This window comes from Balearica regulorum, chromosome 2 (assembly GCF_011004875.1).
Source record: "Balearica regulorum gibbericeps isolate bBalReg1 chromosome 2, bBalReg1.pri, whole genome shotgun sequence".
NCBI classification, from domain to species: Eukaryota; Metazoa; Chordata; class Aves; order Gruiformes; family Gruidae; genus Balearica; species Balearica regulorum.
Genome location: NC_046185.1, coordinates 165,575,654 through 165,589,204, shown reverse-complemented (window position 1 = coordinate 165,589,204; position 13,551 = coordinate 165,575,654). Strand labels below are relative to the sequence as shown.

Genomic DNA, 13,551 nt, shown 5'->3' with positions numbered 1-13,551 from the left:
AATATGTAGCCTGGGATAATGACAATTTTTCTAATTGTTGTTGTTCAGCCAGACTAAATCTGGCCGCGCCTTCCCTATTCTGAGCTCCAGCCAGTTACTCGATGAGAGTAACTTTGCAATCACATCATGACAGTGACATTCTGCCAAGGTATCATGACTTCTCCAGCAGAGTATGATGACTAATGCAATCCCATGAAAAGCTGATGGAATTCATCAGCCTCCTGAGCTTGTATAATATTGTATTGCGCAAAACACTGGCACAGCAACTGGCACAAACAAGAGCACTCTGTAACAGTCCTGAATCAGATCGTACTTTGTGAGCTTTTTCACTGGAAGAGTAGAGGATCTGAGGCGGGGGAGAGCAGGAATCTGGGGGTTTTGACCTTGCTGTAGTCAGGTCACTCCATCATCATGCAAAATTGGCGTAGAGGCATTTCTCCAGCTCACAGTAACACTACGGGGGCAACTACTTTTAAACTGCTGAGGCACTGCGTTGGCTGTGACTGGAGGGCCAGCTCAAGGACCTAAGATGGACAGATCTCAGAGTTCACTTGGCAAGTGTTAACTGTTGCCAAGGCTGGGCTTGTTAAGGACCTGTTTCCTGAGCTGCTGACTCTGCTTTCTGCCGGCATAATTACTGCAGAGAGAAAAGGAGAACACTTTCTCCTATGAAGGCTGTGAGCATCCCTTCCCCTGAAAGCCTGGGGGCTTTCAAAGTGGGGGAGGCTGCAACGGGAACAAACAGATGAGGATCACCACCACCCAACCAATTAATGGGGATCATTTTGCCCTCCCAAAGCATATGAGGATCTCAGGCTGGAAATACACCATCCTACTCATCTAGGCAACACACTTGCCACTCTACCAGGCTCTACAGTCTTTTAAGGATTCCATTAGCCAAAGGGACACGCTGGCTCCAGGACCAGAGGTCAGGAGTAGTGCTGAGGGAGGCACAGGGTCTCCCCACAGCCACGGAACATAGACCTTTTTCAACAGATGCGAAGAAAGAGGAGCAACACTTCAAGTATAATTTAAAATACATTTATTGTTTCATTTGTTCTGGCTTTTTTGTTATACAAAGATGTTAAATAACTTAAATACATTCTCAACAGTCACTCAGAATCAGATTTATACCTACAAGCTGTACATATGAGGTAGAGAAAAATAACTTAGGCTCCCATAAGACATTGGAAAAAAAAAAGAAAAACAAAAGAACAATACTAATCCTTCATGTTAGTATTCCCACCTCCCTTTAAAAGGAAATGCCATCCCAAGTGTGCAAAACAAATCCTAGACTTTACATTCAGGCCTCAAAGGGCATTGTTAGAGACTGGGGTGGAACAAGGGAAAATTCCCTTGCTAGTTTTGTGATCACTATTTCAGATGGGTCCATGCCCAAGGGGAGCTGGCAGGGTTATCCACACATACCTTGATTACTCCTGAATTCATCCCCACCTCTATTAATCTCTATTAACCTGGTGTCTATGTCTTTATCCCCTTCTATTTTCAGCAGGGAGAAACTGGCACCTCCAAATGGGCCAAAACACCTTCCAGAGGTGCCTACACTGATTGCAGACCACGGGCTCCTTATCTAAGGGGAGATGACTCCAGGACCATTGCAAATGCCCCACTATGCCAAGCATGTCAGCATCTCTCCCAACTTTCCTGAGCAACTCTGTGATGAAAGGGAAAACTGGGTGAGGGACAAATCTCCTGTTCCTTTGGGTAACCTTGCCAAATGCTGCTGAGAAGGGTTTTACCCATTTCTGAAAACATTCAGCAACAACTGGGAAAAATTCATTGTTCAGATGTGTACCTTGATAGCCTGCTGAATTTTTTGTGTCTGAATCATTTATGGTCTTAACTCTACTCACTTCCTGCCCCTGAAGAAATGTAGTTACAAAAAGCCTACAATGATGCCAGAGCTAAATTGTGCTTACAATATCTATTTGTTTGTCCTACCCAGCCACAAATGCTAGAGATTCCCCTTTTTTTGTTAAGAGATATTCTGTTTCCTGGGGCTTCCTGGAACTTGTAAATAGTTTCATCAAATCCAACGTTCATCAGCAAAAAATAGATTTAAAAGTTATTCAGTGGTAATATTCATGGCCCTAAGCTTGACTGCTTATCACCAGATTTCTACAGGCCTGATCCTGTGCCGTATTGAACCGCCTTCAAGTTACATAGGCAGTAATGGTTTTAAAAAGGCACTATTTCTCCTGCAGGAAAATGTTGCTCTCCAAAAGTCATCATCTAGTTAGCAACCTGAAAACTGAAAGTCAGGACGAGCTGACCATGGAAGCCAGACTCAACCCAACAGATGTGCATAGAGCTGAATAAACCAGGAACAAAGAACTTTGCTGCACCTGTTTTATCGAGTACAGAACAGACCTAATTTTACTGCAACATCAACTGAGGAATTTTTCACAGGCACTATAATCCACCAGAAAATTACCCTAAGAAGCATCTACTCCATGAAAGTACCCTTGAGAAATCTGTCCCTTCATCTGGGTTCTCATCCAACCCTACTAAAGCCAAACCAACTTAATTTCTCCTCATGTGTTGGCTAAAAGAGGGCAGCTGAAAAACAATTAACAAAGAAATTCAAGACCTGGGCTGAAGGAAGGCAGATGTGTACGAGCTGGCCGACCACAAAAAATCCTCAGAAATTATTTCGCCCCTGCTCAGGTCTCCAAACCAGTAATCCCAAAAGCTTTTTTGAAAACAGATGGTCCATAACTCATCCCCTGCTTCCAAAGGTGTACGACAGGCTTCCTGAACCGCAGCAGACCAAGTTGCCAGCTCCATAGTTTTACACTGCCCCATTCAAATAGATAAAAAATTGCTTGGTTTAGATCAAGCCTGGCATTTGGTCCTCTTCATTTAACCTTCCCATGGACTCAGATTACTTTTCCCCTCCCCAACAACCTTTTTAAGAGTCATTCTTCCCAAGCCAACTGAGATCAATGGCAAATATCTAGTTATTGTGAATAGGTTTCAGATTTCCTCCATCCAGACCCATCTCAAGACCAGGATGCACAACTAAAAAGGGTGAGCTTGAGGTTTCAGGGTAGGTTTTCGTATTTTAATTACAAGCTACTGATTCTTCATAAATCATTTTTAGTGTCAGGAATTAAAAAAAAAAAAAAAAAAAAAAGCCCCTTGGATTAAACACTGATTGTTTCACCAACTGGAGTCTTTTGAGAGCTGGAAGACAATGAGAATGTAATGTTTAGGACTTGTTTTGCATGTCTCCACATCCGGCATATATGAGTCAGTCACACAGAATAGAAGCTTGTTAAAAAACAGATGACGGGTGCAACAATTATTTGTGTGGGTTTTTATTTCTTTTAATAGAAAATTCTAATATAAAACAGCAAACATTTTCAGTTTGCCTTGTTTACAAAAATATTATATATATTTTTTTATATTTCTGACATAACTAAATGCACTATTCAATAAAAATATTCTTCCATCAGCTAACTTCTCTTTTAAAAAAATTAATAAAAAAGTTATATAAATAATGGTTGCACCCCCCCACCCCAAAACTGATCCTGCAAGTCTTGCTGGATCAGCTTAGGAGAACCAACACTTTGAAACTTTTGGGGGGACAGGAGGATCAGAAAAGGGGATCAGAAACCAGAGACCTCCCCTACACCCATCCGTCCTTCTCCAGTTACATCTGCTGCAAAAAACTGTTTCTCTGGGGGTAAGAAAAAGGGAAAAAGTTGCTTTGCACTTTTTTTTAATAATGAAATGACACCATGAAAGATTCAGGGACCCAAACCCACTCTTGTAGTAGTTTTACAAAAACAAGCAATTTCCTTGAATTGCACTGGAGATCCAATGGTGTGGTGGTAGAATTAGCCCCTCTGGAAAAATCCAGTTTCATACAGCTGGAATAAAAAAGGTTTTACAGGACCCTACCCAATGTTTTATAAAGAACTTCAGGGTCTCTTATCTAGGGTTTTCTGAACTCACGTATGGAGTAGCACAAGCAGAAGCTCTTGCTCCACGGGTTAATTCAATTCCAACGCATATCTATCACCAGCAGAAAACCCAGGTCAAGCGTTTGAGAGGGTTTGACATCTTTTCTACCAGCTGCTACTTGCTTCATCCTACTCAAGGGCCACTGGACTTTTCCAAAATTAGGCTTTCTCCCCCCACTTTTTTTTTTTTTTTCCAAAGATAAGGCAAACATTGGAAAAAGCTGGAACTAAACACCCCCCCACCCAAAACACACACAACGCGGTGGGGGGGGAGAACAAAAATAACCCACATATGTTTTACCACCCTAGGTCAAAAGGCCAAGAAGACAAGTTCTCCTGATTTCAGAGTGTTAGTATATTTTATACACTGCCTATACATTTAACACATGTGCCTCGCTACTATTTAGTTATTTATATTTTTTTTTAACCACAGGAGAATAAACCTTGCTATTTACAATATATAACAGGCAAGTAATATATCCACATTAACATAAATACAATTTGTTTTTTGTGTTTTTTTGTTGGGTTTTGTTTTTTTTTTTTTTAAATACTTACAGAAAGCATCCAGGCTTCAGTGCGTGAGTTATAATACACAGAAGAGCTCTTTCACTCAGTAGTTCATTCACTCTTTGCCTCTTTCCTCTAATCAAGCTTTGACAATCTGCCTTATTGCCCACCCACCTCTCTCTCGCCCCCGCTGCCAAACACACCAGGCTACCCTATCCCATCCGACCCAGGCATTTTCTCCGCAATGATATTGATGCCAACACCGCCCTCTCTTCTGCATCTAGGGACTCATTCTCCTCTCACACCAGTGCAATGTGGAGTTACTCCAGCGAGGTCAATGGAGACAGAGACACCAGTGAAAAGGAGGAAAATGAGGCCCATGGTTTAAATATAACAATAATAATAATAATTAATAATAATAATAATGCACATAAATTGCGGCCCATTCTCTAATTAAGAACAAATTTAAAAAAAAAAAAAAAAAAAAGAATGAGGCCAGAAATAGTAATTCAGACCCAAAAATCCTCATGTTTTGAGCAGGTTTGGATCCGGCCTTACTTTGGAAGGGAAGAGCTATTCTAGCACACACACAAAAATGTAACAGTGAGTTTGCACATATGTGTGAGACAGAGAGAGGGAGAAAGAGAATTTAACATAATACCACATTGAAACCATAAGAAGGTTCTTCTGAAGGGCTTTACAATAAATAAATGTTCGTTCAATATTTATATATATATTTATGTGTCAGCGTGTGTGTATGCATATACACACATGCACACACTGAATAATAGGTTTCTAGTCAGTTTATTTTTTAAACCATTAGATAAACTGCTCGTGGGTGACTTTCAAAGGGGTGCATCTCCCAGAAGCCGCGAGACCTTCCTGCAAACTTTCTGCATCAAACGCACCACCGCGCATTTGCCGTGGTGGAAGGGACAAACACCATGTGCGGCTTCCTCCTTTTCCAGCACTACCCCAACCTCCAGAATTGTACAGCAAATAAGCAAACATCCAAAAAAAAAAAAAAAAAAAACAAGAGACAGTACGCTTTGTTTTGCAGGACCATAGCCCTATTAACAGTAACATCCTGTCCCTCCCCATGCCCCCACCTCGAGATTTGATGCCTACGAGCCAGGCTGGACTGCAGGTATTTGTTACCACGGGGAAAAAAAAAAAAAAAAATATTTCCTCCTTCCAGTAGATGCACATGAAAAGCTTAAATATTAGTGGCTACTATTTGGGGGACAAAAAAAAAAAAAGAAAAAAAATTAAAAAGATCTTGAAAAATAATATTCTATCTTGGAAAACTGCTCTCTCTGTGCTTGGCTAGCATCTACTACTGCCTGAAAATCTCTAGCCAGCTTTCCTCTTTTGAGAACCAGATCAATGGCTTATATAAAATGGGTGGAAATTTCTACTACTGGACAAATCAAAATTTGCTACCAAAAATAAAATAAAATGCCCTCCACTCTCCAGTGTTTCCTTAGAAAGCTTTGTTGAGGCATTCATTGGCTGCTTCCAATCCACTTTTATATGACTGAAGGATATTGCCACATCAAGTCCTGGACTGTAAGTATCCTCTTCAAAGGAAAAAACAAAATGCTGAAGGTTGTCATCTATTTCACAGCGTCAGAGCGATCTACCACTGCAGTCAATTTCTGGCTTCTCTGGCCACTTGATAGTTTGTCTCTTCGTCGATTAGTTGTTCCGAATCCAATAGTTGGTTACAATTTAGCAGTTGTAATTTTAAACTACAGTTCTTGATCTAGTGGTTAAAAAAAATAAAATAAAATCTTAAGGTCATAGGGTGTACGTACAGCTTGTATCATGTACCACTGCCATGGTTTAGATAAATGGAATGATGACCTAGTAAAAGAAAAGTCAACTCCTCCATAGGTCTGATCCAGTCCAAAATGGCTGCTATACAATGCAAGACAGCACTGCGTTCCAAGATGCACTGGAATTTCTCTTGTCCTACTCAGAAACACACATCCAAATTCAGCTGGCATAAGACTAAAAAGTTCCAGTTCAGATTTCTGAAGCAGTTACCACAGGGTGAATTCAATCAACAAGAGGTGGGAAGGAGAGAGAAAAATAAATCATGCACAAGGTGAAAATAAAACATGAGTATCTAGTGGTTTGGTTTTTTTTTTTTTTTTTTTTTAAATTAAGACAGCAATAGTGCTAAAGAAACTGCATTTGAAGAAATTATTTTTGAAAAAAAGAACATGTGATTGGACTGAAGGGGACAGGAAAGTCCGGTTTTCTACTGTCTCCCCAACCTCTTTCTTGGTTGTATTTCTGTGTGCAACATGGTGGACCCAACATTTTTTGAGCTGTATTTGGTGATCAAAGCATGCAGATACAGAGCTGTCGTTAAAAAGCTGATCCTGCCAGTGGGTCTCTTTGTCAGAGCCTTGTTTGCTCGGTGTGCAGAAACTCCACTAGAGGAACCATCAGGGCTGTTCCTGCTTACCCTACGCACTTCTCCCCAGTTTTAGAAGTGGAAGAAATTTGACCACTTCCCGTACCATCACATTCAAAGCAGAAAGATCTTTCTTTCGTATCTGCTTAGCTCTCTAAGCAGTTGGGTAAGCTTCAGGAATAAAGTAGTATAGGTTATTTATGCCAAAGAGAATATATTAGCCCAGGAGTTCATGGAGGATTGGCAAAATAATCAAGATGTTCCAAGGATAAATGATCCGCCAAACTGCGTAGACGACTAAGGTGAAGGTCAACTGGTGTCTAACCCCAGTGTGACAGGCACTTATTTCCACATGGTTGGACCTCATTAAAATTCAGTCTACAGGAAAACAAAACAAAAACAAAAACAAAACAGCAACACAGCTGGGTCACCTGTACCCTACAAAGTGCTTATGTCTCAACATAGCTTTCAGATCCCAAAAGGTCAATCAAACCCTGTTTGTCTCCATATGTAGTTCTCATAGATCGCCATTGCCCGTCACCAAGGGTTGCCATCAAGCAGAAGACGCGTCAGTCTTTGCAGGTGTAAACCTCTTCTCTCTGGGTGCATTGCTTGCATTCCACATAGCAGCACCAACGGACTTGGCATTGGCACGGACGGGTGACCACCCGACTCTGCGTATTGTGCCCTCGCCCGCAGCAGATGCTGTCACAGTTCTTGTCTTTGTAACATTTCCTTCCCGAAGTCCCAGGTGAGTATCTACTCATCATACAGAAGCTTGGGGAATCGTCAATGTAGACAAGATCCGTAGTCCTTGGGATTTGATCACTGTGACCAGGGATGGACTTCTTGGGTGGGGAGATGTCTCCTTCCCCCGTGGCCTCATTGGTAGTGCTCCCCACTTTGAGCGATGTCTCGTACTTCTGCTTCAGTTGCTTCCCTATTTCATGGAATGGAGAGAGCTGCCTCCAACATGTTCGGACAGTACAGGATCCAGATACGCCATGGCATTTACAGGTTGTCTCCACTCCAGCTTTGATGACCTGCAGACACACATGGCCCCAAAAGAAAATCAGTTATGGGGGAAGAAATCAAGACATAGAGCAGAAAAAAACAAAAAAAATTGCTAGAAGACACTCCTGGAACACAAAGTTGATGACAACAGAAAAGCTATCCATTGGAAGAGGACAGAAAACACACGCTACAGGAAATACTTGTTTTGGAGGGCTCCTAGTTACCAGGAATATGACATTTACCTGCCAGAATATTGCTTTATTGGCTAGTTAATCATACCAGTAAAGCGTACAAAGGCTGTCAGGTGCTGTCACTCGTCTAGGTAGACAGAGGTCTGAAGCTGTGGTGCAACTAAGAGATTAAGACATATTTTAACCTATTTATTTTAATAACAACAAGGAGATAAGATGTAACAAAAGTGGAAGGACTTGGTTTAGTGGAGAGAAGGTGGAGAACGCTGCTGTAACGCACACAAACACACAGATGAGGTGACACATGCTCTAGAACATGAGCATGGACAGTAGGAACCTTTTCCACACCAACACACAGGATACCACCTTAAACTCACGTAGTTCCCAATTAGCAGCACAGACTCAGTTGGAAACATGGTTAAGCTGTGCTGTTTCCACCAGCAGTGACTAGGTATAGCATCCCATCCAGTTCACTTTGTGACTGAGGAAAAACCTTCATATAGCTGAAATTATATATAAGCCCTTGAGAACAACAGCCTCGGTTGCCACCACCAAAACTAGCAGCTCCAAAAGCATCCAGGTAGCTTCCGCCTCTCCAACCTGTCTGCGGGATCCTATTCTGGAATGTGGTAGCGTGTTCAAAAGGACCTGCCATTTTTTTTCTGCTAGAAATGAAGAAGCTTGCATGTGCTTTTAAAAACAAAGAATGCCACTGCATGTTGGCCAAACGTGTTTAATGAAGCACGTTTTCACGTAGGGCAAAACCCAAGATTGCCACAGCCTCCACTATGCCCTCCCTTACCCTTAAAAATTAAGATGTGAAGAAATGGAAAACAGACCCCTGTGTGAAGAGTTCAGTAATTCCAGGTGCTTTAATGCAGCCCCCAGGATTTACTCTGCCTGTGGCACCAGTGTAGGCAGCTTGGAAGGCTGGCTTCTCACACAGAGGGTTTCAAGGGGAAAAACATGAAATCTGGGCTGATGCTGCAGTGAGAAGAGTCCATCCCAGTGGGTTCAGTGCTCAGCCCATCAGGCAGTGACCCATGGGGACTTTACATTTTCAGTTCTGGCCACGCGAATGGACTTCCTGCACTAAAGGCTACACCATCTGCCCCATCCTGACCAAGCAGGAGCTGCCCCATATCAGGATGAGGAACCTCAACTGCTGTCTTGATGCTTAAGCAGCACCTCCGGGTGAGCAGGTCTTGAGACTTGACAAGGCAAGACTGTGAGCAAGTCCACAAGTGTTTAAAAAGAGCCTGACCCAGGGGTGGAAAAGTCACTTAGCTAAATGCTGTGCAGGGCTTCTGGTGAAGGGACAGAAGGAAATGGCATCACACACGCATTCAGGGGCTGCTGCGCCCAAATGTTGTTTATGCAAGTCACGTCCAGGGAGGAACAGGCTGCGAGTTTCAAGTCCCAGGCTAGCATAACTTGTATAATGTGTTAGCAGACCCTTCTATAAGGTGTTTTCAACTAGGATGGAAATGTATATCTTATTCTCTCCATAAAAAAGCAGAGCACTTATGACCAAGGTCTTCAAAGCTGGAAAAGGGAAGGCATTCAAATCGTTGGAAGCTAAAGTGGATTCTGTACCCTCCGCGCCAGGACTCTCACATTAAACTTTGTGCCTGTTTATGCCTCTTGATTACAGCTATCAAGGGCAAGGCTTGGTTTCAAATCCTTTCTTAATTTATTTTTTTTTTATTTTAAAATTCAAATACTTGCAGCGGGTGTTGCAATGAGTAATAAGGCTCATCTCACAGATCCCTAAAGGAGGAAATAACTTGTTCAAGATAACAGAAAGTAAATGTGTATGTTTGATTTAGTCCCAATCAGTCCGTAAGCAAACAAAAGTCAGTCTCCATAGAGGAAGGCATACAGATCTTGCCTGGGGACAGGTTGTATGGGAATAGCTCTCTTCAGACCACCACGAAGCGTAAAAACAGAAGGTAGAGCAGAGCCAGTGGAACCACGGTGCTCACACGCAAGGTGGAGGGAATGGAAAGAGAAGCTTATTTTCAACAGGAGAAGCAGCATGGGAAGGAGAAGCAGTATCAGGAAGGGAAAGAGTCAATGGTTATTCACCCTGAAGAGAGACAAAGATGGTTAACAGCCCCCCGCGTGCCATAAAGGATCCCATGCCCATACACTGACAGATGCTAAACAAAAGATCTCATCCTTTTTGAATCAGACTGCAATAAAGATGCTTCATGACACAAACGCATGTCCATCTCCTTATAAATGGCATCTGAATGTTCTCCTCCACCTTCTCCAGAGATAGGTGTACGCTTTGGACTCCTCCATGGGCAACACAAGAGCAGACACTTTAGTTAGACAGTCATAGATAACCTGTGTTTTGTCCACAGATTATAAACAGATATTTATAGTTCTAGTTCTGCCTTCCCCCAAAATAGGCTACATTTTGATTTTAAATGGGTAAGGTATAACCACCCCTTAAAATAGCAAGTTAGAACAGAGTCTGTTTTATAGAGCTGCCTCCTGTCAAGGAACTACTGCAAGCGCCCTTCCTTTGGGCATCTATGGGATCTGAAAAAGAAAAAAGAAAAAAAAAAAGAAAAAAATCTCCCCCCTCTGCCCATTATGGCATCTGCCAACATTATGGCCTCATGACAGCAGAGGACTGGCTCCAGTCCATTTCCTGACCATCCGGTTCTTAATTATTTGGCTGCATGAGTCCTGCTGAGCACCATGTGCAAATGTGCAATAGGTCATGGACTCAGAATTGGGGTCTGGCCCAATCCTGATATTACAGAGACATTTTTAGAAAGACACTATGTATAATACGGCCTTCAGCAAAGCCTGGCCAATGATCACACTTCATTCCTGCGACAGCCAAGACCTTTTCAAATGCAATCCAATAATACACAGTAGCATTCAAACAAGTGACGGGTTACAGAGGGAGATGTGTTACTGCTTATAGTACTCAGCTGGGCTGACTTGGTTAGGGGCTGTCACGCTTTGCGTGCCAAAGTGTCTAGCCAACTCTGCAAGAAATCCCACAATGTTAGACAAGAGCGTACAGAACACATTTCAACACCGAGGAAAAAAAACCCTCACCCATACTGTCCCTCATGTAAAGTCACGTTTCACTGGTTGTCCAGAAGTGAGAGCTGAGTTCATGTGAAACAAAGCTCCTATACCTGATTTCACGCCCAGACCATCAGCAAACTGAGCAAAATTGCTGAGATACTTGCAGAAGGGCTACACACTGCAGTCATTCATCAGTCCAGGCTTTTCTCAACCCTTCCACCTCCCCCAACTCATTCGCATCTGCTCCACCTGGAAAAGGAGACGACCACCATTGTACAGGAGATGGGAAAGCAAGAAACCAGGAGGAATTGGCTCGACTGGTAGACACGCTCCTGTGGACAGGCTTGGCTAGATTTAGAGCAGATTGAACAAGACATGGTCATGAAACGCAGGAAGGTAACCTGGACACGAGGCTGTTCACATCAGGAGCCACCTCTCCTGAGCTCAGTGGGAGAGCTGACATTGCAGGTGCAGTACATCCAAAGCATCCACGTGGGGCTGGTAGATACAGCACAACACGTGTTGAAAATCCAGATCCTTGTGGATTGGCAGCTAGCAGATGGCAGAAGACCTTCAGTCAGGAATAAGCGTGTAGGTTTAGGCACCTGAATCACACCATCCAGCCAGAGCTGACCTCACTGAGACAGATTTTTGAGTTTAAATGCTTACATTTGAGAAACACCTCTAAACTCCCATCTGACTCAGTGTAGCTAAATTAGGCAGAGGATTCTAGAGTGAAGCAGACACCCGCATGTGCTCAGCTGAACAGCTCTCCAGGCTCCACCAACTGTGCTGACCACATCTCCACTCACTAACAGGAGCCTAGGGACCCGGGCTCACACAGAGGCACCTCGGTTTAGATATCTTAACCTGTGAGCAGAATCCCAACCTCTGGGATGAATTCAGGTGTCTAAATATCAGCACTGAGCATTGTTTGAGGTAGTGTAGAACATCGCTCTTCAGCACCAGCTGTCCCTCCAGAAGCATAAAGGTCTATCAAATGGTACTAATGCATATATTTAACTGGATAAATCCTACTCTCCTAGTCTGGGCTTAAAGCAGTGATGAACAAAACCCCTAATGAATCCCAGCCTTATCCTGACCTACTTCTAGCTCCTTGTTAAGCAGTGGCTAGGAGAGCTTAGGTGTTGTGCACTGGTGGACTAAAGCATAAAAGGTTTCCATTGTCCCTGCTCTCTTGAATGCACCAGTTCATGAAATCCAGCATGTGGATTCTTCTGTGGCCACTGTGCAAGTGTGGTGCATCCCAACTGCCCCATAAACCTTCTCCTTGAAGAGTCAGGAAGGGCTCAAGAATGTTACGAGGCATCTAAAAAATCCTAGAAAAAATTCTTCCCCAGCCAACCTCCCCTGCTGCTGTCAGTCAGATTTTGTCAGATGCAGCTACTCAAGGTGATGCATGATGGAGAACTGCTGCCTACAGGCCCCTAACCACCCGCGAGCCAAAATAATTCTTGGCAAAGCCCTTCTGCGTCTCGTCTCATTCCCCAGCTTCCACAAAGACCTTCCTCCTCTTGTTGCAGGCTCCTGTCAGACACTTAAATCCACATCATTCCTTCAAAAAGCAGAGCAAGACTTATCCAAGTTAGCAGGTTGCTTGGAGAAATGTTGGAGAAACCTCTCCTGGCTGGGCCCCGAGACAAATGAGTAAATGTCTAGATCACGCTTTCAAACCTGGAGGGACCTTCCAGGCTAGAATAACTTAGCTTTTATTATCAAAAAAGCCTGGGCAGAATAAGACTTTAACACAAACTTATCATTTCAAGAGCCACAGGCAGCTCCTGTTTTCTTTTCAAGGCATATCACACAGTTCAGAGCCTGATGTTCCTCCATCCCACGTAGACTTGAACCTCTCTTGAATACATATGGCCTCACCACTTTTTTAATAGCCATATTTCACCTACACCATGGTAAGTGACCACATGCACGCTTCTATCTTGTCACAGATGTGAAGCAAAATGTATTAGCTCAAATCCAAAGCACAAAACATTTCATGCTCACCATAGCCACCACACATCAGAGTTGTAGTAACCCAGGAGTAACAACACAAGTGTGCATTTGAAACCTTATTGTGTTATATGCTGTAGAAAGCTTCTACCGTGAAAGTAAAGTTGAACAAAGACAATCAGCGGATCAGGGATAACATCACACATTAAAATTTTGTCCTCTCCCTCTCCTCTGAACAACCACCTGGTCTGGTAGTCTCACAAACAGGAGAGCAGTTTGGGATGAAAATAAAGCTCTTTGAGCAAATTTGTTTGTTTGACTTAGGAACACAAACTCCCACTGATCTTGTCATGAGAATACGAAATACTGACAAAAACACAACGAGGAAAACAATTATGATAGA

The 13,551-nt window shown here is 42.9% G+C and overlaps 1 protein-coding gene across 1 annotated transcript in view; it reads right to left on the bottom strand.

Annotated features, from left to right (window-relative positions):
• Window positions 1–4,978: 4,978 nt before the first annotated feature.
• The window catches only part of WNT9A (Wnt family member 9A), a 58,557-nt gene continuing 49,984 nt past the window's right edge, over window positions 4,979–13,551 (bottom strand). The window contains exon 4 of the mRNA XM_075746868.1: window positions 4,979–7,964. Within this exon, the coding sequence (XP_075602983.1) occupies window positions 7,491–7,964 (474 nt within the window). The 3' untranslated portion in view covers window positions 4,979–7,490. The remainder of the gene's footprint in view (window positions 7,965–13,551) is intronic.